The 26434-nt window shown below is 31.0% G+C and overlaps 5 protein-coding genes across 6 annotated transcripts; 3 read left to right on the forward strand and 2 right to left on the reverse strand.

The window, feature by feature from the left end:
• The first annotated feature begins 4097 nt into the window (after positions 1 to 4097).
• Positions 4098 to 11171, forward strand: LOC134241287 (cystatin-A-like). Of its 2 annotated transcripts, none has more exons than XM_062723355.1 (3): positions 4098 to 4363; positions 6716 to 6832; positions 11037 to 11171. In XM_062723355.1, exons 1-3 carry the CDS (start codon positions 4232 to 4234, stop codon positions 11154 to 11156), a joined length of 369 nt encoding a protein of 122 aa, XP_062579339.1. In that variant the 5' UTR covers positions 4098 to 4231; the 3' UTR covers positions 11157 to 11171. The 2 variants fall into 2 exon arrangements, with proteins under 2 accessions (XP_062579339.1, XP_062579338.1); XM_062723354.1 differs by lacking the exon at positions 11037 to 11171 and adding an exon at positions 7458 to 7632 and having other exon boundaries at positions 4107 to 4363.
• Positions 11172 to 11660: 489 nt separating this feature from the next.
• LOC134241300 (cystatin-A-like) lies at positions 11661 to 13117 on the reverse strand. Its single transcript, XM_062723367.1, has 3 exons — positions 12990 to 13117; positions 11888 to 12001; positions 11661 to 11783 (listed from the first exon to the last, which is right to left on the reverse strand). The coding sequence occupies exons 1-3, from the start codon at positions 13113 to 13115 to the stop codon at positions 11661 to 11663; spliced, it is 363 nt and encodes a 120-aa protein (XP_062579351.1). The 5' UTR covers positions 13116 to 13117.
• Positions 13118 to 14469: 1352 nt separating this feature from the next.
• LOC134241290 (cystatin-A-like) lies at positions 14470 to 15465 on the forward strand. Its single transcript, XM_062723358.1, has 3 exons — positions 14470 to 14682; positions 14908 to 15024; positions 15287 to 15465. Exons 1-3 carry the CDS (start codon positions 14554 to 14556, stop codon positions 15404 to 15406), a joined length of 366 nt encoding a protein of 121 aa, XP_062579342.1. The 5' UTR covers positions 14470 to 14553; the 3' UTR covers positions 15407 to 15465.
• Positions 15466 to 20810: 5345 nt separating this feature from the next.
• LOC134241291 (cystatin-A-like) lies at positions 20811 to 21460 on the reverse strand. The gene is made up of 3 exons (XM_062723359.1): positions 21335 to 21460; positions 21058 to 21171; positions 20811 to 20943 (listed from the first exon to the last, which is right to left on the reverse strand). The coding sequence occupies exons 1-3, from the start codon at positions 21458 to 21460 to the stop codon at positions 20821 to 20823; spliced, it is 363 nt and encodes a 120-aa protein (XP_062579343.1). The 3' UTR covers positions 20811 to 20820.
• Positions 21461 to 22811: 1351 nt separating this feature from the next.
• Positions 22812 to 23703, forward strand: LOC134241289 (cystatin-A-like). The gene is made up of 3 exons (XM_062723357.1): positions 22812 to 22943; positions 23171 to 23287; positions 23497 to 23703. Exons 1-3 carry the CDS (start codon positions 22812 to 22814, stop codon positions 23614 to 23616), a joined length of 369 nt encoding a protein of 122 aa, XP_062579341.1. The 3' UTR covers positions 23617 to 23703.
• Positions 23704 to 26434: the final 2731 nt, after the last annotated feature.

Consider the following 26434-nt stretch of genomic DNA (forward strand, 5'->3'; position numbering starts at 1 on the left):
ACTGTAGAGATCCTGAACATCCTGAATTACAGTAATATTGAAAAAACCAGAGGTGAAAAAAGAATTAAATAGAATTCATGATCAGCACGTATTCGTCCCTGTAATTTAGAGAAATCTGAATTTATTTCTTCAAGTGATAATCCAATTTATAAACTCATAGATCCCTTTCTAAGGAGGAAATTCTTAAAATCTTATGTTAGTTAAAATAATTTTGATATTCCAAAGAATGAATTTAATCACAATATCAATAATGGAATCTGAAACTTTAAAAATTACTTACAAAGTTACATAGCGGGTTCCAAAAAATGTTCTAAAATGTCTCTTTTTTTTTTTTTTTACTCCGAACAAAGATATTAACAGTAGTGAAAAAGGAACTTCAAGAGCAATGTTCAACAATATATTCGAAAAATGGTGTAAATCAGATGTGGACATTAAAACATTCCAAGGAACTTTTGAAATCACAAATTATAACCAAAACCAACAAAATAAAACATATTAACTCTATTTATTCCCCACAATAAATCAAAGTACAGGCTTTTTAACGTCACTGAAATATGCTTTTTGAATAAAAATTGAATTCGTTAATTTACTTACCTTGTCATAGGTCATTTGCAAAATTACTTTAAAAGAAATTGTACACATACGTTATCTTAAGTTGAAATTTAAAAGTTGCTTGAGTTTCTGATTGATTTATGTTTTCCAACAATCTATTATAATTCCCATTGGCACCAATTGCGGTCCGTTATAAGCAGACCTATTTTTGTATTTATATCAAGCAAAATCTGACTTTCAACATCTTGTTATGTTATTTTTCTCTGATGTTTCGGATGTCCGTGTTTGCTCTGCTCCTACTTTGAATACTGTTCGTTATCTTCGTGTCCTTCTTTTAACCACCGGACATGTATCTCTGCTGGTAGACATTCTGTCCCTGAGGATACTTGTCGTTCGGTACCTATTCATGCATGAGTACACAGAATAACGAAATGATACTGGCAGGTGCTTCGCCCAGTATAAAAAGGCGTCACACTCTTGAGTCTATAAGGGACAAAGATTCAAGGAGTTCATTTGGTGCACCTCGGATAATCTTCAGGGATATTAAACATATGTCATATGTACAGTCTTCAGATTTCCAGTTTTGGTATAAAACCAATAAATCATACAAAAATTGAAAGAATGTAAGGTTTCTATTACAGATATTTTGATAATTCCTTTTCCGATCCCATGGCTTCTGTTTCAAAACATTCTGTGCAAAACTGTAAAACCTGTGACATTTTGATCACTAACACTTCTTTCTCCAGTAATCTTACTGGACAGAGCTTCTAAACCAAAATTCTAGAAAATCTTAGTTGCAAATCTTCTAATATTGTCTATGGAATAGAATGTAATCTTTGTGGACTTGTTTATGTTGGTGAAACCAAGGGATCACTTAATAAAATAATATCAGGTCATCGATTTCAAATAAATCATACTAGTAAGCAGCTTTTATACTAACATTTTGATTTACCTGATCATTCTATTTTGTCAATGAAAGTTAGAATTCTCAAAAAGATTTATCACCACACAAATAGTCCGTCGTTAAAAACACCTTTCCGTAGACAACGAGAAGAAATTTGGATAAGAAAACTAGGGACGGCCTTTCCCTATGGATGTAATGACAATGTAGATAGTGTTGGAAATCTTTCCTGTCCACAGTGTAGCAATGTGAATGTGATGAGACTTTTTAACCATACATAGAGACGTAAGCATGGTCATGGGCATCGGTCTTACAATATACCTGCAATACAAGAAGTATCTTTTGATTCATTACTACCTTATGTAAATTAACAATTAGGTCTACATCATATTCGCATCAAACTATACTCCGTCCATTTGAAACTTTTAAATAGTCTTCTTGGAAAGGCCAAGAAAAGTCCAGTTTTTGATTCATCGACAGCAGAATATAAGCTCGGACCTCTGATTATGGATATTTCAAATTACAGGCTTTTTAAACCCGCACGTTTTACGGAGAAAATGCAGCTCAAAAAATCCGTCTTTTCCTTAAACTTCAATATGCCAATATAAGTAATATTCTTAATCACAAAAGGGTCTAGTCTTGTATTCCACCATATATTTCAAGTCAAAGACTACACCTTGTATTTCCTACAAATATACATCGACCATTGCATCCAAACTTTTTAATTACAAAAAAACTTTACATAGCCTGGATACCGAGTATCTGAAACATAATCCTCCATCGTGTTCATGTTCTTCTTCGCCCTATAACTATAGTCCTGCTGGCCACGTTATTACAGGTGACGGAAATATAGTTAATAATGAGGACCTTAGATCATTTATTTTATTCCGAAATACAGGGAACCCCTATCCTTCAACTAACGTCGGAATTTCATGAATATTATGGAAAATTATGCCAGACGATGGGCCAGATATGAAAAAGAAGCCATTGACACCTTGTCAAAATGGATTAAATGTATCAGATCCATGTTAAAGTCGCGTATTGAGGAGCAGTATGAAAACCATCTATCCTTCTGTGTTCAATAATCCAGAAGTGAAAAAAAAATTAGATAGGTTACATGATCAGTACGTACTAGTCTCTGGTCATTTGCAAAATTATTTTGTTAAAACACATTCTGATTGCACACACAAGTACTCTGAAGTTGACATCAAAAAGATGCTTGAGTTTCAACAATCTATTGGAATTCCCTAGGGTACCAATTTCGCTCCATTATAAGCAGACCTATTTTTATATTCATATGAAGCAGACCTATTTTTATATTCATATGAAGAAGAATTTGTGCAAAATCTTGAGCCTGAAAAGAAGAAGACACGTACTGCGGCCTTCAACTCGCCATTTAGATATATCGACGACGTATAGTCAATTACCAATGGAAATTTCCATTCGTACGTCGATACGATATATCCTGGTGAGCTTGAGATAAATGATACCACAGAGTCTGACACATCTGTTTCATACTTGGATATTTTACTTGAAAAAGACGTTAATGGTAATCAAACAACAAAGGTTTATGATAAACATAATGACTTTTACGTTTCAATCGTTAGCTTTCTGGTCCTTACTTATGCAGCAATATGACTGTCAGTACTCCCCGGCATACGGAGTTTATACCATTCCATTGATTCGTTACGGAACAGCATGTTCTACGTATGAATTTCTAAAACAAAAACGACTTATTGACAAACAAGTTGTTGAAGAAGAATATCAGCAGTCTCGTTTAAAGTCATCTTTCGTACGTTCTATTGTCTATACAATGGCCTTGTCAGCATATACAATTTATCATAAAGTCAAATGCTGATTGATTTCCTCATACTGATTGTTAGGCCAATTATTTACACACTTAGTTTTCCTAAGATTTTTTTTCGTTATTTCCCGATCATGACAAGGAGCACACGGCGGGTGTGACAGGTCGACAAGAGGATTCTCACTTCTCCATGCCACCTGATGCTATGCACCTCTGTTGGAGGATGGTTTGGAGGCACGTGTTTGCTACGCTCCTATTTTGTGATATTTAATGGACATGCGCTCGAATACTGTTCATTATCTACACCTTTTTCATTGAGCATTTTTACTTATTCATAGTACTTTTGTTCTTCTCTTTCATATACTAAGATCAATCATAAATATTGGTATTATATCATTATTGAATTGAAATTTATTCTTAATCTAATGGAGCCTTTTTAATAGAAATAATCACCTTTATTAGCCAATCTTCTAATTCATGGTTTCTGAGTATGTTTCATTTGTTTTGATTTTAATTTACAAGTGTGATCTTGAGCAATAAGTGTGAGCAATTATCTTCCCCATAGAAAGAGAAGTATAATTCAAACAACAACTAAGTTGAAAAAGTTTGCGGAATGCCTATAGCTTCAAATATATCAAATATATAAAAATCATACTCATAAGAGTTGTACGTGTTGTATATGTGCACATATATATTTATATATAAACAAGTCCACGAAAAGACAAAGATACATTGCAGCTGTATGTAATCATTTTAAAATAACAGAGAGGCATTTATAGTTTATGACAAGCAATTAGAGGAATAATGCCCTACCACCATATTTCCTGTCTGGAAAATGCTTGAAGTCAAAAACCCAATCAAAAACGTAGCAGTAACATCTGGTTTTGAAATGCTCAATCTATCAGAGGTCTTCGTCTCTATTTAAGGCTGCGATATATGTCTGAGAGGAGAGGCATTTTCATAATAAAATCAAGATGGCCATTCGTATAACATTAGTTCTCAATTTGGTGTGTTTGACTGTCATCAGTGTAAATGCTTTTGGTCGTCCCGGGGGACTCAGTAGAACAAAACCGGCAACCCCAGAAATCCAAAGACTTGTCAATTCCGTGAGTAAATTTTGTTAAAGATAATTGATCATTGAACAGCAAATATTCAATACTTTAAAGGTATTTCAATGATTTTAGAAGCAATCTTTAAAGTTGTCTAGAAGTGTTAGTAATGTAAACGTCCATCGACTGACAGCCAATTCTGGATAATGATCCTAAATGATAATAATATTTTTGCCCCCAAATACGAATGAGTTTACTTAGTTTCAAAATGTTCTCGAATGTTAGCTTTACACTCTAAAAAAAGAGAGAAAAATTTCAAGAGAAGACTTCCTTTGGAGACAATCCTATGTCTCCCAATCGATTGAAATGCTTTGAAAAATATTTTGGATTTTAAGGACATAATTTTTCGACTAAATAAAAGAGTTAAGAAATTGAAAATGGCGAGCATAAAAAAATCATTAAGAATCCAATAAACAATACACATCTGTGAGGCAATCACCCCCCCCCCTCCCCCCCGATGTCCCAGGTCTAGATGGGGAACTAGTGGCCTAGGAGCTAGGAGTAAGCATCCCCTGTTGACGGATAACAACCGCCTTAAATCATGTATTGATCAAGTAGATGGAAATGCGGTCTTTATATTCACCATAGAATTTCAAAATTGGCGACATTATACAAGGTTCAATAAAAGTTCTGTTACATCAAACGACGCTTTCAATGATTTAGCTTTTCATGATTTTACTTATTAATCTATTTTAATTCAAACACATGTCCGGAACATTTTTATCCAATTTCTGATTGTTTTTAAAACTCATTTTTGGGTATAACCCTTCGTATACTAGAAAATGGCAGATCCAATGATTTCATAATGTTTTTTTTTTGAAAGGTGTTTTATTCAAGTTTGGAAATAGAAACAAGTCAAAAGGTCAAAGATCTGGCAAATATTGTTAATGTGAAAAAACATTAACTTTCTGTTTATCCCGTAAACCCTTTTACTCTTAAGGGTATGCGGGTTTAAACGCTGTTATGAAGAAATTCAATGTAGTGGATTCCTGATTCTGGGTCCTTTCTCTGATGAACCTTTCGATTTCTTTGCAAAAAAACTGCTTTCTAGACACCTCTAGATATTAAACTGTCTCCCCGAATACGAATTTGAACATTAATACCACCAATTTTTACGAAAATTGCATATAAATCTGTTTTTGTGCTCTTGCATACCTTTGCTCTTGATAGACCTTCGCCGTTTTATCAAGTACATCTTATGGAAAATTTTGTTTTAATGGTTTTAAGCAATAGATTCGTGTTCCAGTATCTGCTTGAATATAAAACAAACGTGGATTACTACAATTACTGGTATTTTAAAATAATTGTTAAGACATTTGTACACGCTGTCGTTTTCACTCATTTTTCAAAATACAGGGTGACCTTAGAGTACCAAACTTACTTACTGTCAAACGTTTCTTAAAAACAGTGTAAACCACTCCCGATATGATGTCTATCAAATTTGCTATGTGTCTTAAAGTCAATCATACAACATCAAATATTATTTGTTGAAATTTGGCAAACAGTACATAAGTTGTTATAATTTTTGTTGGCAAGGAGGGTACCCATTTTTGATGTCCATTATATAATTTTTGATCTTTGAAATCCAGCTGCTAATTTGTCTATTAACAGGCATCGGTTGCTTAAATGTCACATATTTCAGTGAATATTTCTTTATTTTTAACAAGTTTTACAGCAGCTTTAATTAACTTTTATTTTCACTCTAGTTTACTGATTCTTAACCATTCATTTATAATGCAGTGTCTCGAATAACCCTTGTTTCCCAGCTTCTCACGATAAAACTATGTGATGAAAAGTGGTCACATAAACTGTTACAAATTCATTAAAGATTCAATAATGAGAAAAAATCAAGCTTGATGTCATATGACTACTAAGTTGTATGTCATCGAGCTAATGACATTATTTATTGAACGCCCCTCGTATACAAGGTTGATAAAAGTCCTGTTGCATCAATTTTCCTTCAGTAGCTTTTCTCGGTTTCAAAATAACTTTTAACGTACAAGAACCATGTACAAAGACCAAGGTCTTGAGTATCAATAAATAAAGAGATTGAAACACCACATGAAGTAATATATATTACTATAAAATAGGAAAATTTGACGATGGAATAGTTTAAATATTGATAATTTTTAAAGGATGGGGTATAAAAAGGATATTTCTTTATAAAGCGATCAAGAATTTTATATTTAGAACTTCAAATCAATATAAGAAAATTACCATGGGTATCCGCCCCCCTCCTTTTTGCCCTTTGATAATGTTGACATGATTAATTACATCTACAATCAATATTTTGTTTTAAAAAATATTTCATTAATTCATTAAAAAAAGTATTTAATTCATCATATGCAGGTGCGCGGGCAGATCATCAGTAAACTTCCCCTGGGATACGACAGAGAACAATATTTACCACTGACAGCTCATTCATACAAAGAACAGGTTGTCTCCGGCACAAACTATTTCATCAAGGTAAAATCAAAGCTCATTTGATTATCATTCCTAATAAATGGAGTTCTAAAAAATTCTTCTTTTATAAATTACAATTTCTTTGTTATTGAAATGATAATGCCAGAAAGTTTCATTAAATGACGGTTTAGATTACAGTAAGTGTTGCATACAGAACTTTAATTATCAATGCACAACTTTTTAATTACCATAACACGAACTTTCAAATATACGTTTTTCCTCCCTGTACATGCATGACTCATTACATTTCCATCTGCCCTTTTCATGCAATACCTCGTACAAATATCTTTTTTCTATCAGCTATATCAAGCTTGTCAAACAAAACATAAATCGATTGGATTCTATGGTACATGAAGGATTGGAATGTAATTGTATGAGTTATATTTCTTGAAATATATCAAAGATTTAAAGTATATAAGAGAAAGCGACGAAATGTCCTTTTTGTGATTTTTTAAGGCTACTAAAGCTTGTAAAAAAATTATTCCCTTTTCCCACGTTTTGATACAATGCATGTCATACATCGATAAAAATAATCAGCTTATTATATTGGAATGGATTAAATATCAAATGAATAAAAAAATATATATATAACTACATGTAATTAACATATATTCATTTGAAATTGTAGATTAAAACAGGACCAATGAGGTATATCCATGCAAGAATATACAAACCATTGTTTGGTTTAACTTCTGTGCATAGTGTCCAGTTACAGAAATCCCTCTTGGACCCGATCAGATATTTTTAAATATGTTTGAAGCAAATGCTTTTTTGAATAGTCAGAATTAAAGCACTATACAAATTATACGTGTTATTAATTTATCAGCTGTTTCATGAACATCGCGAAATAAAAAAGTGTCATCAAATTGTAAGTCATCAGTTAGGAGAGAGATGATGTTTGTTTATTGGGTTTATTTGTTTAATGGTTAAATGCATTTCCTGCCCTTACAACAGCTTTCATGACGATGATCAATCGATTGGCTTGCGTGATAATTTTATGCATAAACGAATTATCACGCATGCCAATCGATTGGTCACATCATGAAATCGAAAAATTAGACAGTCATTCCTTAAATAAACCTTAAAACAAACAATATTCAAGCTTTATTGGGAACAGATCAAACATGGACCTCTAAAAACATCAGAGATGGGATCAAGTGCCATAGAGGAATGAGCATTGCCTTTCAACCTGTCGTATGTGCTCCTTTTCATAATCATGAAAAACAGCTTTAAAAACAGCTTTAAAGTTTGTAATAGAATGTATTTGCTGACAAGGTCCATGCATCAAACACAGAACTTTAAATAAAATTAAAGATAATTATTTTATCAAATTAATGAAAAAAAATTATCGTTGAACTTCTTACATTTTTCTTGATAAAACAATTGTGATAAGTTTATTATTTGATCGATTTTCGAAAGGTAGATTTTGTTCGTTCTTACAAATTTGAAAGGAATGGAATATTCTTCATGTTCTTATATAAATTTTCTTTATTCACAAAAAATGTCTGAAGAGAGAACAATTTGCACAGTCATGTACATTGAAGTCCTATCTTACAAGTTGCTTTAATATTTATTCTTTCAAGACTTCATTTTATATTTCTGAATTAAATTAAAGATTTTGTGCACAATGATTTAAAAATAAAAAAAAAAAAAGAAAAAGAAAAAAAAAAGAAATGAAGACTAAAAATGCGTTTCCAACTGCATAAACGTCAACGTATTCTTAACCCGTAAAAATAGAGTTTTGAGAGACTGTGCAAGTAAAGTTTGCTGCTTCAATATGTTATGTGTTACTTTCTTCATGGTTCGAACAAAAATAGTAAAATAAGTATTCTAAGTAATACAGTAGAAATAGTAATTTGTTTATTTGTTGTCCCTTTTTGATTATTTTGTACTCGTATTGAAACAAATCTACTTGCTGCAATTTAGACCTATACTTGGTACTCAGTAGCATTGAGTAGTGAGGTATCTTTTCTGTGTCAGCAGCTACTGCGACACAGGGCCTCGGTCTCATCCAAAAGATAGGTCTCCACGTAGAAGAAGATGTAGTAGCGATGTAATATAGTGAAGTAATTGTTGTTGTTGCTGTTTGAGGTCAAAATCCAAATCTATTACAGAATCTTCGGTTCATTGATGCACGTTGTCATTCTGATATACAATATAATTTTAAACTAAACATTGGAGAGAACGAGTTTGATTGAAATACCAATAATAATACTAACTAAAACCTTCCATTGCATAATATGACCTGACCTTTTAATACGACTTGTTTATCGCTTAATTTGATTAGTTAATACCAGTAACAGCCGAAAATGGAATGACCAGTCAAGGACATTGGTAATATATAAATTAATTAGTGTTAATACAGTAACATTAGATTTCTATTAAATCAGGATGGCTTATCGTGCAAAAGTGACTTAAATATCTTAGCTTGTACAGCTTTTGTAAGTGTAAATGGCGCCATTCAGCGTGTCGGTGGAATCGGCGGAACCAAACTAGCTACCCCAGAAATTCAACAGCTTGTGGATTCCGTAAGTAAAAATCAGATATACATTCCTAAGATCACATAGCTGTAAATTTCTTTTTTAAGCTGCGTGTAATTTTTTTCAAACTTCTGAGGCTTATGACGTCTGATAATAAAACATAAAGCCAAAATCGTGGCAGTTTTTCATTTTATCTTTTTTGATTTGATAGTTTAATGAACATATTAATTGTAGCTCTTAGTATTAAGGGGACGATGGATGTATGGTCACATGACTCAGTTTCATTACGTCATAAGCTCTGATAACAATATGTACAAAATAAGATGGAAACCACAGTACTTGTATAATTTTTTTGACTATATTGATTTCACCATCTTGTATAAAAATATCTAAAAAGATTCAAACTTTCTTGAAAATAATATCAAATCACGGAATAAATTGATCCACTGTTCTGTTTCCCTACACTGCGCGTCCAACGATGCCTTGACGTCATAGTGGATCTCTTAGTACAGTAAGATTATACACGGTAAAACACGGGTAGTATAATATCATAAAAACGGGCCATGACCAGTACATGCCCGTACTCGAGAAATGTAAACATGACACGTTTTTCTCAAGCTCATGTCTTCTTTAACTATGCCCTGCACAATATCGAGCTCAGCTTCACCAATCGATATTTTTACAGCTAATCAATAACATGACGATCTTGCATTTCAACGTAAATTTTCAAACATTGAATGATAGGATTTTTTGCAAATTAATTTTGTTGTTGTTTAAGTTGTCTTAAAAAGTATGTAATTTTCTGTCTCCAGATGCGATGTGACAAAAGAATATTGCTTTTTAGAGTTTTTAACCCTATTCATACTCTAAAATATTTTAAAAGACACATGTTCGCTGACATATTTTTATCTATGCTGAAAAAATTCCATTACGGACCGATTTATCAGCCCAGAAACATTGAGAATAAAAACTCCACTTAGACACTGAGGGGTATAGTATTTGTCACTCAATATCTCCAAAAGAAATCTAGAAACCTATTGATATAGCTGCTTTAAGGTATGTGGGACATACTATATTAGAGATATACAAAATATGAAAAAAATTGAACGACAGGTATTTTTTCAGCTAAAGGTCCTTCTTCCCCTTAAGGTTATCTAATAAAAATTGTAAATTATATCATTTTTTTTCTTTTACAGCTTCCTTTTAGTTAAGATGGCTAAACAAATATGTTTTCATAACTTGTTAAATTTATATAAAAAAAACTCACCAGTAATTGTTAACCTTTAAATAAATGAAAACAAAATGAAAATACTGATTTTCATCTGCATTAACCGAACTCTTCTTATCCAGGTTCGATGGCAAATATTAACTCGACTTCCGCTGGGATACAACAGAGGACAGTACTTACCACTGATAGCTCGTGCATATAAAGAACAGGTAGTCTCCGGCCAAAACTACTTTATCAAGGTAAACTTTTGCTCATCGCAAAATTGATGAAATGATTAATTCTTGAAAATATTCTATATTTCCATTTTTATTACACTACTGAAATACCGGGACCAGCGTCAGTTTTCTCATACATTTTTTAAGCAATGCTTTGCATACAGAGTCCCAATCAGACAAACTTACGCAAGAATAAAATTCATACAAGCATTTCTATATTCGAGTATATCTGATATCGCACGCTTTATGGTACAACATGCAGAATACTTTTGTTTAAATTACAGATTCAAACAGGGCCCATGAGATATATTCACGTGCGAATTTACAGGAAATGGAATGGGTTGACTTCTGTGCATGGTGTTCAGTTGCAGAAATCCCTTTGGGATCCGATTGAATATTTTTAAATGCTGTTTGAATTTCAAAATAAAATTCAAACAATCTTAAAAGATATCAGATTACTGTAGTTTATATGTGGTGCTAAAAATGTACTATTAACTCTTTCTATACATGAATTGCTAGAAACAAAAACATTTTCAAAAGATGGAATTGATTTTAAAGATAGGATTGTGATAAATCACATTTTTTCCATTTATTTGAAATACCCTACATACTAACGATTGTCTTGATCAAACATCGAGGAAGCCCTTGCAAATAAGATTTTAAGACATACAGCTGTAAATTGCTTACGCATATATATATACGAGTAGTGTAGTTATATATTGACATTTATAAAGGAATTTGACTTTAGGAATGCTGAATCTAAAGTCTTGTTATTTATTTATTTGGATGTTTATTCTCACAGAAATATGCTTCCTTGGCAAATGAAAAAAATGATAGATTTTCAATTTTATTATTTAGATACATTTTTTTTTTACATATTTTTTTTTCGGGATAAGAATTTCAAATGATTAGAAATATTCAATTGGATCGTACTGCGCCACAAATTTGACATCCTTCACGTTACTATGATTATTCATGTTGGTGTAAATTTTCACGTGTAGGTAGCGAGGTCGAGCTCCTTGCATTTTTACCTGAAAAATATAAAGAAATATTATACAAAATAAAAACAAAATATTCAAAATAGAAACAAAAGGCCTTGATGCTGTTTGTATAAAACTACATTTTGAGGTGTTACCTTAATGAAGTAGTTTGTTCCTTTTACGACTTGTTTTTTAAACACCAATGCTTTTAAAGGTCCAAAAGGCCCTTCAACATAAGATGGTAGTCTTCGAATAATGGCGTCTCTGTTCTGAAAAGAAATGTATTCAAAATTATATAATTATTCACTGAACAATTAAATCTGGTCTGTGTTTGCTCTGCTCCTAATTTGTATTGTTTTTTTTTTTTTTGGACTTTGAGATTGAATACTGTTCGTTATCTCTATATCCTTCTTTAGATAATAAAAGCCGACTTACATCTGATATAACTGTATAACAAAATTGATGATTTCAACTTTTCCGTCGTCAATTTTCATTATTCTTTGTAACATTATCTCGCTATTTTAAGCATATTGTGTTTACATCTCTTAACTTATTTGATACGCAAGAGAATGCTTTAGGTATGATTACATTTTAATACAAGACAGGATGCCGACAGAGTTAATGTAACAGATAGTTGTGCAACCTCGTTTGAAGTCAGCAAATCGTAAAAAAAATGGTTGTCATAATGACATTAGATTAGATAATCTATCATGAATCGTCTTTCAAGGAGGCTGTGTGAATGTTCGCGGATATGTATTGTTAAAACGGACCTGAGATCGATTACTTTCGTTACATTCACTTGTTTTCGTTACTTTACATTTCATCACAGTCATCTAATTTTTTTTTGTCAATTATATGTCCAAAAATATCTAAAATATGATTTTTTCAAAATTAAAAATTGTTTCATCGCTGTTTTTTGGAATTAGCAATATTCTGTTTATTTAATGGTAGAAAGGATAAACGGTATCATCCTTAATATTTTCGGGCATTTCAAATTATAAACAAAAAGTTCTTATTTTTATTCGTTTCAGAAATATCCGAAAAATCAAACTTTTCAACACCGTATGTGCCTCACACAAATCAAAAAAAGGTATTAACCTTCTGATGATTTCATAAAAATTCTAGCACTTCATTCATGAAAGATTTTCTTTTTTCATTCAAATGAAGCACGACATGCAAAGCTTATCTTATGTATATTTGAAATCTAATAAAGCCATGGCTATTTAATGATTAAAATTAAAGTAAGACTATATATACCTTTTGAACTAGGGCCTCTTCTCCTGGTCCTGCAAACTCCTGTGGACCGAGACCCCCGGGGGTACAGTGTGTCTCGGTGATGATCGTCACGAGGAGGCCAATGGCAAATATTGAAAGTCCTTTCATAATGGTGAATTTTTTGGAAGTGAGGATTTCTTGTGCTTACCATGACTTTTATAGCATAAAGCCTTTTGCACAAATGTTGCAAATATACATTCCGATCATAACTGAAAGTCACGAAGTTTAATGTTGTAAACATGGTAAACACTATGCTATGTAATTGCTGTTAATTATTGCATTTATGTACGTCACCTTTGTCAGTTAGTTTTAACATTCTTAGTAATTAAAAATTTATTTATTTATTTGCTACAAGAATTGACTTGCAGGACCTTTTTATATATATATATATATATATATATATATATATATATATATATATATATATATATATATATATATATATATATATATATATATATATAATACAAAATTTTCATGATACAGTTTAATTTGGGAAAAGAAGATAAAAACTATACAACTATAAATTAAGACATAGGCCAAAAAGATATTTTTGACAACACAAGATAACATACCCTAGAAGCTAAAATTGTCAACGTCTTTTGACAAAATGCCAAATTCGACAGATAGCCTAAAAAGTTAAATGAAAGCAAAACAGGAGGGGAATATTTATTTATTTAATTAACACTTATAGAATTCTTGATTTAAATGTGTAACAATCAAAATTGATTTTATTCTTGTCAATTTCTACCTTTTGATATGATTCCTTACTAATTACAGATAATTATTATTTCTTCCAGATTAAAATTTAAAATTGTATTAACTTTTGTCAAATCTGAGTGATTCTAGACTCAAATGTAAATGATAGCATACAGTTGCACATTGAGCACTTTTTGCACACACACAATATTGAAATAAGTCATTGGCGGTTAAAAACAGTATTTATTCTGAATAATACAGATTTCGAATTGAAAATGAATCTGTAAATTCTTTCATATTGCATATAACAATAAGAAGGAAAAAATAACTTTATTAAAAGATTCATGATAAATGTTTCGCACCTGCAACTTCACTTTTTCTTTAATTAATAATAATAATAATAAAGAATTATTGCTGTATACTAGAAGTATAAATCTATTTATCATTGCAGTAATGGATGTTTGATAATAAACTTAAAAAAAAGTGTTGTGTGTACTAATATTCAAATAAACTTTGATTTGGATAAATAAAATATGTGAATGCTTAACTTTGCCATTTCAAAAGTATTAAACAGTTATGATATATTCAGTTGTGCACTTCATTAAAATGAAATGATAAATAACCTTAATTTAAGTGAAACGTTCAATAGAAATTGATAAATATACAAAGCACTTGTTTATCAGTAGCTGGAGGCCCAACTTTTAATTAGTTTTAGAAACATGCTGCTCCAGTTGTGTATTTAACAGCTGGGACGTTTTCAAACAATCTGTCTATTGTTCTAATATGAGTATATAAACACTCAATTTTCACCACTGGCAATATCACTGATATCCTCAAAACCACAAGAATGGGATTTGTTACAGTTATTCTCAGCTTAGCGGCTACTGCTGTGTTTCTTGTAAATGCTACACCTATTGTTGGAGGTCTTGGCAGAGCCCAACTCGCCACACCAGAAATCCAACAACTTGTTGATTCCGTACGTATAGCATATACATGTAAATAAATGAATTTTTTATCAATGTCTAGATATTATTTTACAATTAATATGTACTTTAATCACGATTGAATTAAAATTCTCGGATGTCTACAAGTTTGCTTTTTTCCATTAGTGAAAAGTTAAATCACAAGTACTGACTTTAAACTACAGAATATGTCTACTAATTGATATCTATTGTATATAGTTTTACCATTATTGTTTTAGGTTCGCGATGATATAATCAGCCACCTACCTATTGGATACGACAGAGAAATGCCCCTGCCATTGAAGGCTCGCTTTTACAGAGAACAAGTCGTCGCTGGCACTAATTATTTCATAAAGGTAAAAAGAGTATATAACGTTGTCTTTATTTGCTACAACCTTGTATTTAGGTCCTTTACATTATGAACCTCTTTCAAACTCATATTTTACATTTATACTAAGTTCGTAATTTGAAAGTAATGATTTCCCTCACAAGACTTTTATATGTAATACTTTCTATTTGCAAAGGTATTTCAGATTTGCACTGCTTTACAAAAAAGAATCGTATTGAAATAACAATTTTTCACAACGTAATAATTATTTATTTTCCTATCAATTACAGGTTCAAACAGGCCCCTTAAGATTTATCCACGTTAGAATTTATGAAAATCTTGATGGAGTTGCTTCTGTAACTGGCATACAGCTTCAAAAGTCCATCAGAGACCCAATTGAATACTTCTAAAAGCATAAATCTGTTTAGATTTTTTAAAAGAAATTCCAACATTAGCTGTTAGATTTGATTACAGTTTAACTTATTTAGACAATTTCGTTTGATTGTTTATTCGATTTAATATGTGTATTTAGTTAATAAAATTTAGACAAATGTGTCGTTTTTTAATTATTATTTTTTTAAGATTTTAGACCAAAATTTTTTTGGTGTTTTTGCTTTTACATATCAATTTATATAATTTTGCTATAATGAAATAACAGCTTCTGCATTTCACAATATTATCAATTACAGTAAAAAAAATCTATGGGACTTTTCATTTTTATTCGTTTATAACAGAATATTCTTAACAATTATAAATAAGTCATGTGATCGACTTATACCAAAAACTTTCAATTTCAATTTCTATGAAGGAATAATTGTAGATGTAAAATTCAATATCTCAAAAATATATATATGTTTACCCCTCTCTTCAAATGACGAGTATTTTGTAATCGATATATATTGCTTGTAGGTTAAATTTCGTTCACATTCGTTTTACATTTACCTCTTCAATGGGTTATTTATATTCTTCTGGTTTTAAGGATATACCTCAATTATGATTAAACTACAATGGATTCATATAAAAATACAATGTATTCTTTATATCGAATTCGTATATTAAATTTCTCATTTTCGATATTTTTTCAACGACTTTGTACATGATTGCAAAATTGTTATTTTCTGTATCAATGAATTAGATATCTAAGGCCACGTTAAAATTTTAAATCGAACGTTTCTTTTAAGGTAATTCTACCCTCATGCGATGTCATAGGTTTTTGCAAAAACTGTTATTAAATTCATGCCCAATAAATCAATATATTTTGGAAAAATGATTTCCCATAGGTGTAACGATAAAACTTGTTAAGTAAAAGAATTTAAAAAATGCATATTTCTTTTCTTTAATTAATTATTCAATCTTTAAAAAATGTTGACAAGGGCAACAACTCCTGCTCGGGTAGCTCAGGCATTTTCTTTATTGCAATTCTAATGTAAAATAGTTTCCCTGATATTCTCAATTCAAAAGTATCTTATAAGTAGCAATTATTTAGGAACTTTCAGTATCAAAATTATGCATTTGAATCAGTTTTTACATAATATTAATGATACTGTTTACAAAAGTTGTACGATTTTTTATGCTGACATATGCTTCTGTTCATTTACGTCTCCCATCTTAATAATATGGCTGCCTATACATTTTTGGAAATAACTGGTAAATTTAAATTTTATCAAATGAAAATAAATTCAATTTTTGTACTCTTAACCATTAAAATTGTAAGGGTAGAAAGACCTTAAAGATTTCTCAGAATGTCCCATAGATTGATAGAAAATATATAAAACGAGAATGAAGTGAAACGTAAGATTGATGCATTGCACAAGAAAAGATTCCAAATTTCCCCAGTGTAGTCAATGGCGTTTTCAGACCGATTTGCATGATTTTTCGGTGAGGTCTAAATTGTTATTACTGGAATTTTGAAAAATCTCCCTTTACAAGATTAGTTTATCTCTTATCTTTATATTTTATGTCTGCTAAAATTATTTAAGGAATGAATTTAATAGCTACCCATTTTATATGGTATCAACTGGGTTGGGGCAGTTTACGCTTTACGTTCTAGCAAAATGACTCAATTTGTACAAAATTTGAATGTAACGTCAGGCGGATTGATACGTTTTTGACGCAAGTCATTGTGACGTAGGCAACCCATTTTATACGATATAAAGTAAATTTTTTATCCAATCAAATACAGCGTTACAACCAGAATTAAATCATATATCATTGTTAAAAATAAGTTTGAGCTTTAAAAAAAAATAATTAAACGTCACAAAAGTGGAAACAAGACAAACTGATTTACAAACTTTTTATTTATTGAAGGAGGATAAGATAATGTATTTTAGTGTTAGAGAATTATGGAAAGAAGCAAATGTAAACAATCTGATTATTGACAAGGGCAATACCAATTGCATTAATAAGGTTATAAGTGGGGGAATATGCGGAGTGACGCATCACGTGACCAGAAATTTATTTTTTTAGAATTTGATTGGTCAATTTCTGCCTCTCGTAAGACATAAAACAAAATTACCATTATAATACATTGCTATACAATATTTCAGACTTTAACTTTGAAGGAGGATACTTATTTATAACAATAAAAAAAATCAAGTAAGCTTGAATTTTTATATGCAATCATAATGTTCGTTCTCTATATATAACTAATGTAGAATTGGTGAGCCTCTCTACATGATGATATATAGATATAACAAAGAATACCCATGACTTGAGTTTTCAATTTTATTTACAATATGAAAATCTTGACTCAAAGATTTATTTTTGTAAAAGCATCCAAATGTTATACACTTTTGACTCTTATTCGGTTATTCGAGGGGTGTTAGAAAAGTTCGCGGACAAGTTCTATTGTGAGCGCGCTATTTCCACGAAACCGGCATTTTCAAACTTTAATGTAAATCTTTACCTTTTTTCCAATAAATATACAAGAAATTGTTTCTCTCCGGTGATTATTAAAAAATATACAGCTTTTTTATTTTGATAAAACTTGCTTCACGGAGCATGCTACATTTTGGCACGTTTACATCACCAAGACTCTTTATTAAAATTTAAAATTGCACAATTGTAGCGCATAAAGATTTATGATATTTTACTTTCCACTAAAGTATTCATGAAACGTCACTGGGAGAAATTTTGAATTAAATTGGAGGGTTTATGACTGTTTTATAGCCGTTTGTAAATGATCATTGCGTAAAAACACAGCCAAAATTCGGAACGTCATTGAGCGTCATGGAGCACGCCACTTCGTATAAATTATGTATGCAAACTGGAAAATGTCTAAAAAGAGATTAAAATGTTCAAGATGCTGCCTAAAATTGTTTTAAAAAAGGACAAGTTTTCAAATGGTTGTAGCTTCATAAGAATGGTAGGAAATATTTTGAAAGATTAATTCCAGCGATTTTTTTTCAATACCCCCGTATCGCATGGACGTTGCGTTGCGCCTATATGGTTTTGCGTAGTTTCCATAATGATGATTAACTGATTAACTGCATAAACTTTTTTAAAGATCTCAATAATATCCAAATCAGTACAAAAGACATTATAGAAGAAAATAACATGTTTTGATATAGATATTCAATTTTAAAGTAGAAAAAAAACAAAAAAAACTAAAGATTTATAGAATTTCGACAAAGCTTAACGGGTTGAACTTATTTGTAACGTAAAAAAAATCAAGTGATTGCTTGAATTTTTATATGACCTCATAGTAAAAATCGTTGTCTATATATAGATTTTATTATATGGACCTGATTTTTTACATACCAATAAACAAAATGTAGGAATTTATTCAGACATAATTTTATACTTCACATGAAAATACACAATAGATTTTCCGTAATTCAATGTGTCCGCGAACTTTTCTAACGACTCTCGTATTTTTGTATGTTATATGTAATCTATTTCGCAACTATTATCAAACATTTTTTTGCAAAGAAACGTAACAAATATATATAATAAGGAACTAAATAGACAAGATATTTTGCCATTTTTAGCTTTCGGTATTTCAATATACCAGTTCTGTTTCAATTGGGTTTTTGAAGGAAAATTTCGTTATTTTACGGTTCCTTTGTGCATATGCATATTTCTTGAAAAGGATTTTTTTAGTTTAAAGATATCTATAAAAAAATCCACATATGGTGAAATATAATTTCAAGATGATACAATATATTAAATAATTAATGGTATATTGATTGATTCTCCTAGACTTTTTTCAAATTTCAGAGTTCATTTATCCAAGACACTGCACCGTACTTTTCACAAAAAAGATATCCGGTTTACTACATCGTATTGACAGGTTTACTTTGTTATTGTTTTCTTGCTAGAAATAAGAGACAAACTCTTTCTCATTAAGTTTTATTGAAATCTTCTTTATAAAATGCTATTAGGATTAATATCTTCAATTATTTTCATTGAAATGTATGGAATTGAAATATATGGAAATAACGAACAGTATCCATCAAACAATACAAAATAGGAGCAGAACAAACACAGACCTTCAAAACATCATATACCGTTCACGGTAGCTCGGTCGGTAGAGCGCTCGCTCCGTGATCGGGAGGTCGTGAGTTCGTATCTCGGCCGCGACTGACCTAGTCGTTAAAATGGGTAGCAACTGTTCCTTCGCCATGCGCTCGGCACTTTGAAGTGAAAGTTGCGGGTCCTTCGAATGAGACCTTAAAAACCGAGGCCCCGTGTCAGCGGCAGGCGTTGGCATGATAAAGATGCTCCTCACTGCTCAATGGCCCTAGTGCCGAGTGAAAGGTCAAAATTTGAAGCCCTTCACCGGCATACGGTGACGTCTCCATATGAGTGAAAAATTCTCGAGAGGGACGTTAAACAATATACAATCAATCAATCAATCAATCAAAACATCATAGGTAGAATGTGCCATAGAGGAGTGCGCATTCCCTGCCGACCGGTCACACCTGCTGTGTGCTTCTTGTCATTTTCGGGAAATAACGGAAAAAATCCGTCGTCAATTCAGTGTATAAATAATGGTCTAACAATTAAAATAAAACGCCAGTCAGCATTTGACTCAATGATAAATTGTATGTTGACAAGGTCAATATATCGACCATAGAACTTATGAAATGATGACTGCTGATATTTTTGATTCATCAACTTGATTGTCAATAATTTACCTCTTTTTAGAAATTGTTCACACGTAGAGCATGCTCTTGTTTATCGAATCAACTGAGATGTTAATATACTCCATATGCAGGTGATGAAGGTATATATTGCTGCGTAAATAAGGGAAAATGACGATAGAGAAGTCATACCCGGTAATGTTTATCAAAGAGTTTGGTTGTTAGATTACCATTAACGTCTATTTCAAGTAATTTATCAAGTATGAAACTCTGTGGTATGTTTTATCTCAAGCTCACCAGGATATATCGTAGCGACATAAAAATGAAAATCACCTTTGTTAATTGATGATGCGTCGTCGATATGTTGAGTTAAACGCTACAAGAAGTGTTGTGCTCTTTTCACGAATAAGGATTTGGACAAATTCTACTGGAGATATCAAACAGTATTTAATATAAAAAGCCCATAAAACGACAAAAAGGGAGCAAAGCAAACACGGACCTCCAAATCATCAGAGGTGAGATCAGGTGTCATGGAGGAGTGAGCATCCCCTGCCGACGATCTCATCCGCCGTGTACTCCTTGTCATGATCAAATCCATCGAGAATTCAGTGTTTATAATAATATATTCATGTAATAATTTATTGTGTACTACATAATATGACCAAGATAAAAAAATGGTACTCTTTTATATCAGTTTATTCATTACGTGAATTTTGTACATTTTCGTCAACTCCTTGTCTTTAAAAGTATTCTATTGGATCATACTGAGCCACGAATATGACATCTTCCACTTTACTTCGGTTGTTTAAACCAGTGTAAATTTTCACATGTAAGTAACGGGGCTGAACACCTTGCATTTTAACCTGAAAATAAATAATCCAATGAGAGTTTTTAACTCTTTACAAGAAACTGCACAACCAAAAAATCCTAATAAATTTTGGCAAAGTTTTGTGAATTTCTTTCTGAAAAGGACTCACCTTGATAAAATAATTTGTGCCCTTCACAACCTGCTTTTTAAACACCAGAGCCTTCAGGGGTCCAAAAGGTCCCTCCACGAAAGACGGTAACTTACGGATAATGGCGTCTCTGTTCTATAAGATGTTGCAATCTTACATTATTCTCATAACAAAATAATTCAAAGACCCAAAGTTTGGATAAATTCATTTAATTTTAGCGGAGAAACGAAACGAACAATAATTCAAATTAAAAAAAAAATAAAAAGAAGGTTGAATTAATTAACAGCTCTTATCATACCTCCTCAACCAAGGCCTGTTCTCCGGGTCCTGCAAATTCCTGTGGACCAAGACCCCCGGGGGTGCAGTATGTCTCGGTGATGATGGCAAAGAGAAGGCCAAGACCAAGTACTGAAAGTCCCTTCATTGTGCTTATTTTGTTTTCGGTAGTTTGATTTTCGTTGTGTTCCGAATCACTTTTATAGCGTGCGGCACATAGTACAATATGTTACTAGTATACTAGACTTCATAATCACGGAGTACGATGATGCAATCATCGCGCACAATATGTTGTGTTAATTATTGTATCAATCAGACAGTATTAATGAAGCAATTAAAGAATGGTAAACAATTTATGAGTACAGTTAGTGAATATTACTATGGAAGAAAGGAAACAAGTTTCCATAGATAGGAATAATTATGATTTTTTTCATATTTAAAATTTTTGATAACGATAGACAATATTGTTAATGACACTGATAGCAAAATAAGGAGACAAAACATATACATGTAATGCTACATTACATTGGATATATAACTGCATTGTACATACTAGTAAACGAATTCAAGAAAATGAGTACCCTTCCTTTATTCCCATCTGCTTAACTGTCTATGTGCTGAAAAAGAGGTGGTCATACCCGAACCTTGGATTCTAAATCAGACATCCACATATGAGTGCCTGAGAAAAAAAATGAAATTAATTTCAAGATGAACACATGAATAAATTAAAGAGTTCCCAGTTTAAAAGAAAATTTTATTATAGTTGACAAGAGCAAGAAATAATAAAGTTTGTTCCTATCTACATTTTTTGTTCCAATAGTCGTAATACTTAATACTTGCAAGGAGAAGATTACAATGCGTTGTGTGTTGTTGAGATTTTCATTAATTAGATATTTCTGTTTAAAAAAAATTTTGATCTCAACTAATAACTATTTATAAATATCTTACAATGCATTCGCTGAATTTGCGAACTTTGTCGACTAAGCTTAATTGAAATTGCTGAAAATGGATTGACCAATGGCTTGATTTTTTTTTAAATTTATAAGCATAACATTATAAACATTCTTTTGGATAAATTATACTTATAATGATTTTAATTATATTTTAATAGCACCAAGTATAAATCATTGTTAACACCAAAAGTCTAAGAATTCATTGTAAATGTTAACTTTAAAAAAATTAGATTTTTTTTCAAACTGGTCCAAAAAGGACGTGCATGGAGACACTTATTTCTTAATTAAGGGCACCTTAAACAGTTAACTTATGTCCCTGACCCTAATTTTAACGACATATTGAAGGCCAGAGGCCAAATATTTAATAATTGGTGTTAGAAATATACAGATCTAAATTTAATTAATTTTAGGAACATACTAAGTGTTATTATTATTGAAATGAGCAGCTGCAGCAAATGATCTGCCCACTCTCTCACTTGTGTATATAATAACAACCATCTTTCCCATATTTGTACAGTAGTGCAGATACCCACCTTCTGAATCACAATGAAGGCTTTTGTTGCAGTTATCCTCGGTTTAGTGGCCGTGTGTTTTGTTAAAGCTAATGATAAACCTGTCGTTGGAGGACTTGGTAAAGCCAAACTCGCCACTCCAGAAATCCAGGAACTTGTTGACTCTGTAAGTATGGCAAAAAAATGTATAATGGAGAATTTTAACATTTCAAGATTTTTTTTTCTTCAGAGGATTAATTTTTTAGAAAATCTTGTCTATATTAATCATTTCTTTAAATTGTTTTAAAAGACGTTTTTACGAAAGAAAAGGGAATCATGCTATATGAATTGACTTTTTCTTCAAAAAGTGACCATCTAAAAAAAGACATATTTTATAAAATGTATATTTTATAGGTGCAAGATGATATAATCAGCAATCTCCCTATTGGATACGACAGAGAAATGCCACTTCGCCTTAAAGCTCGCTTTTACAGGACACAAGTCGTTGCTGGCACTAACTATTTTATCAAGGTACAATTTGAAAAAAAAAATGTTACTAGAAAAAATATGTCAACCTTATTAACATTTTAATTTGTTATGCAGTTTTCTTTTATACAAGAAGTAGTTTTCGTCAAGGTCTTCATTTCAGTTTAATAATACTTGCAAGATAATAACATTTTATTGCTAAGCGAGTAATTGTTTTCTTATATTTTATTTTATTCATTTCTTATCCATTTCAGATTCAAACAGGTCCGTTGAGGTTTATCCACGTTAGAATTTATAAAGACCTTAATGGTGTCGCTTCCGTTTCCGGTGTCCAGATCAACAAGCTCCTCAGAGACGCACTTGAATATTTTTAAAGCAATTTAACATATTTTCACAAACAACCATTGATAAATTTAAAAATTTCAAGGTCTTTTGATTTCCTGTTGATGTAATGTTTTTGGTCGAACAATTTGTAATTTTAGGCAATTATTAATATTGCTTTTTATTTGTGAGAATCTCACAAAGATTAGAAACGAAATTTAAAGTAAGTAAGCCTTTTAAAAAGTATGATTAATTTGAGAAATTGTTATTTTTATTCCTCCGTACCACATAATAAAACAAAGAATAAGATCTTTCTCTCTCCCTTTTTCAAATATAAAATTTTGTAACGGTAAAATTGGACTTCAAGTAAACGGTAAACACGGATTTAAATGCAAAGGAATGCAGGTGTCATTGCTCTATTTTCCTTAATCGTTAGATGCAAAATCTGTTTTATCTATTTTTAAAAGAACGATCGTCTCTCGAATGAAAATCTAAAAATTAAAATAAAGCGAGACTGTCCCAGCCAATTTGTTAACCTTTCGCTTGCAGAAATTGTGAAAGTGGAAAAGTGAGCAGCCTTTTTCCTACAAGTATATGTTATTGCAGTATTGATGTTAAAAGTGCCACTTGGACACTTTACTTTTTTTAATTTCTACACTTTAATCTGAAAAAATTACACTTTAATCCGAAAAAAATACACTTTAATCTGTAAATTTTATACTTTAATCTGTTAAATTCACACATTAATCTGTAAATTTTACACTTTAAGTGCAAATTTTACTCTTTCAAGTGCACATTTTACTCTTTAAAGTGCACATTTTACACTTAAAAGTGTAAATTTGACACTTGAATCTGTAAATTTGACACTTTAATCTGTAATTTTTTACACATTTATCTGTAATATTACACATTTATCTGTAAATTTTACACTTAAAGTTGTTTATTGTACACTTTTAAGTGTGAATTTTACACTTTTATGTGTAAAATTTATATTTTGAAGTGTAAAATGTACAGATTAATGTGTAAATTTTACAGATTTATGTGTAAAATTTACAGATTAAAGTGTAAAATTTACAGATTAAAATGTAAATTTTACAGATTAAAATGTAAATTTTACAGATTAAAATGTAAATTTTACAGATTAAAATGTAGAAATTAAAAACAAAAATAAAGTATCCAAGTGGTACTTATACGCTTCCGTGCACCCCGGTATACAGGGGATGTTGGAAGTATGCCACAAAATTTAGTAATTGAAAATCTGACGTCATCCCAGTTGTCATATACCGATGGTTAATTAACCATTATCTATCGATAGTAAATAATTGAATATGAAAAACGTATAGATGCTCTGTATTGCCTTTAATTCCTAATACGCAAGTTTCGAGATTATCTCCCTTTCGTTGAGGAGGGGAGTTTTGTTGCCGCGTTAACAAACAAGTGGGACAGTTATTTATATATTGGATATATCACATTATCGATATACTGGTCTATCATAACTACATAATTGTAAAGATGCACTTTTCATCCCGAGAATAACCGAATTAATGTAAAGGCGTCATTTTTTAAAGCAAAAAAATCAGAACAAAAAAGAAAGAAAATATCAGTGGATGTTAAACCTTTCAGACGAGGGAAGAGAATATGGACCTCTAATAAATACGGTACACATGGATCTGAACATTGCACGTCGGCAATCTAAATGACACATTGATTATCTTCCTTATTGTAACTACAAAGAACCCACTAACTTTTTAGAAAATGTATGTACAATCAAGAAAATCTTTTACTTTTTATAAAGACTACGACGTCTATTTCGTTTTCAAGTACCCTATAATTGAAAGTAGATTTGTAAATATACACAGTTGAGCTTGATAAAATCATAAAATGCATCACTACTTAGCATTATTATCTTTCTATAACTTTAAATAATTTTTAAAAGCTATAAACATCGTTCATTTATTTATGCACGTTTGTGTACAGAAACAACCTGTCCCACCTCCATGCCTAAATGGATACGTTTTGCGCCTCTATTGTAGGAGAATTAGAATCTCGAAACCCGCGTATTCACTGGGATTATCAAGTTATAAACCAATCAAGACTACCCGTAAAAAGATTGTTTCATGTTGAAATGAATGATTTTTTTATATCAAATTTATGGGTGTATTACTCTTAGTAAGTTACTAAAAAAATAACATCTGATGATGTCTTTTCATATTTAGTAACACTCTATTTACTTTTGAAATTCTAAAAAAAAAATTATATTCTTTCTACAATGGTTGTTTTCAAACAGGGATCAGTGTGTACATCAATAAAGAGATAACAAATTCAAACAAATAAATATTTAATAAGGTTCAAGTTCATTCAATTGGGAATACCCATAGTTAAAAAGGTTACTCTCTTATCATGAATGTAATAGAAGCCTTTATAATCTTTTTTTGGCATACCTTGAATAGATTGGAATCAATTGCTTTTTACTAAATTCGTGCATCAAATTAATTATTGTTTGCATAAATTTAATTTATGCTCCATATATAATAAACATTTGATGCATACAGAAAACTTCACAAAATTATTCAGACGTTTTGAAGATTTTACTATAATTATTTCACAAGATATTGATTCGAGATTAAATGGATTGAATTATTATGAAGTAGATAATATCACATGAATTGATATAATCCTCAAATTATCAATAATATGAGTTCACGTTAATTTGGAATTCTATCTCTATCTAATATGTTAAAGTTTGAAATCTTTGAGATATTATTTTACATGACCAATTGAAATAAAAATTTCTTCGTAAAGTGTCCACAGTTTACAAATTCACTTTAAAAAAAAGTTTTACTTGTTGTTTTTAAAATAAGATATTAGATT

This window comes from Saccostrea cucullata, unplaced genomic scaffold, assembly GCF_032062105.1.
Source record: "Saccostrea cucullata isolate Sc308-1 unplaced genomic scaffold, CSIRO_AGI_Scuc_v1 ctg222, whole genome shotgun sequence".
Classification (NCBI taxonomy): Eukaryota; Metazoa; Mollusca; class Bivalvia; order Ostreida; family Ostreidae; genus Saccostrea; species Saccostrea cuccullata.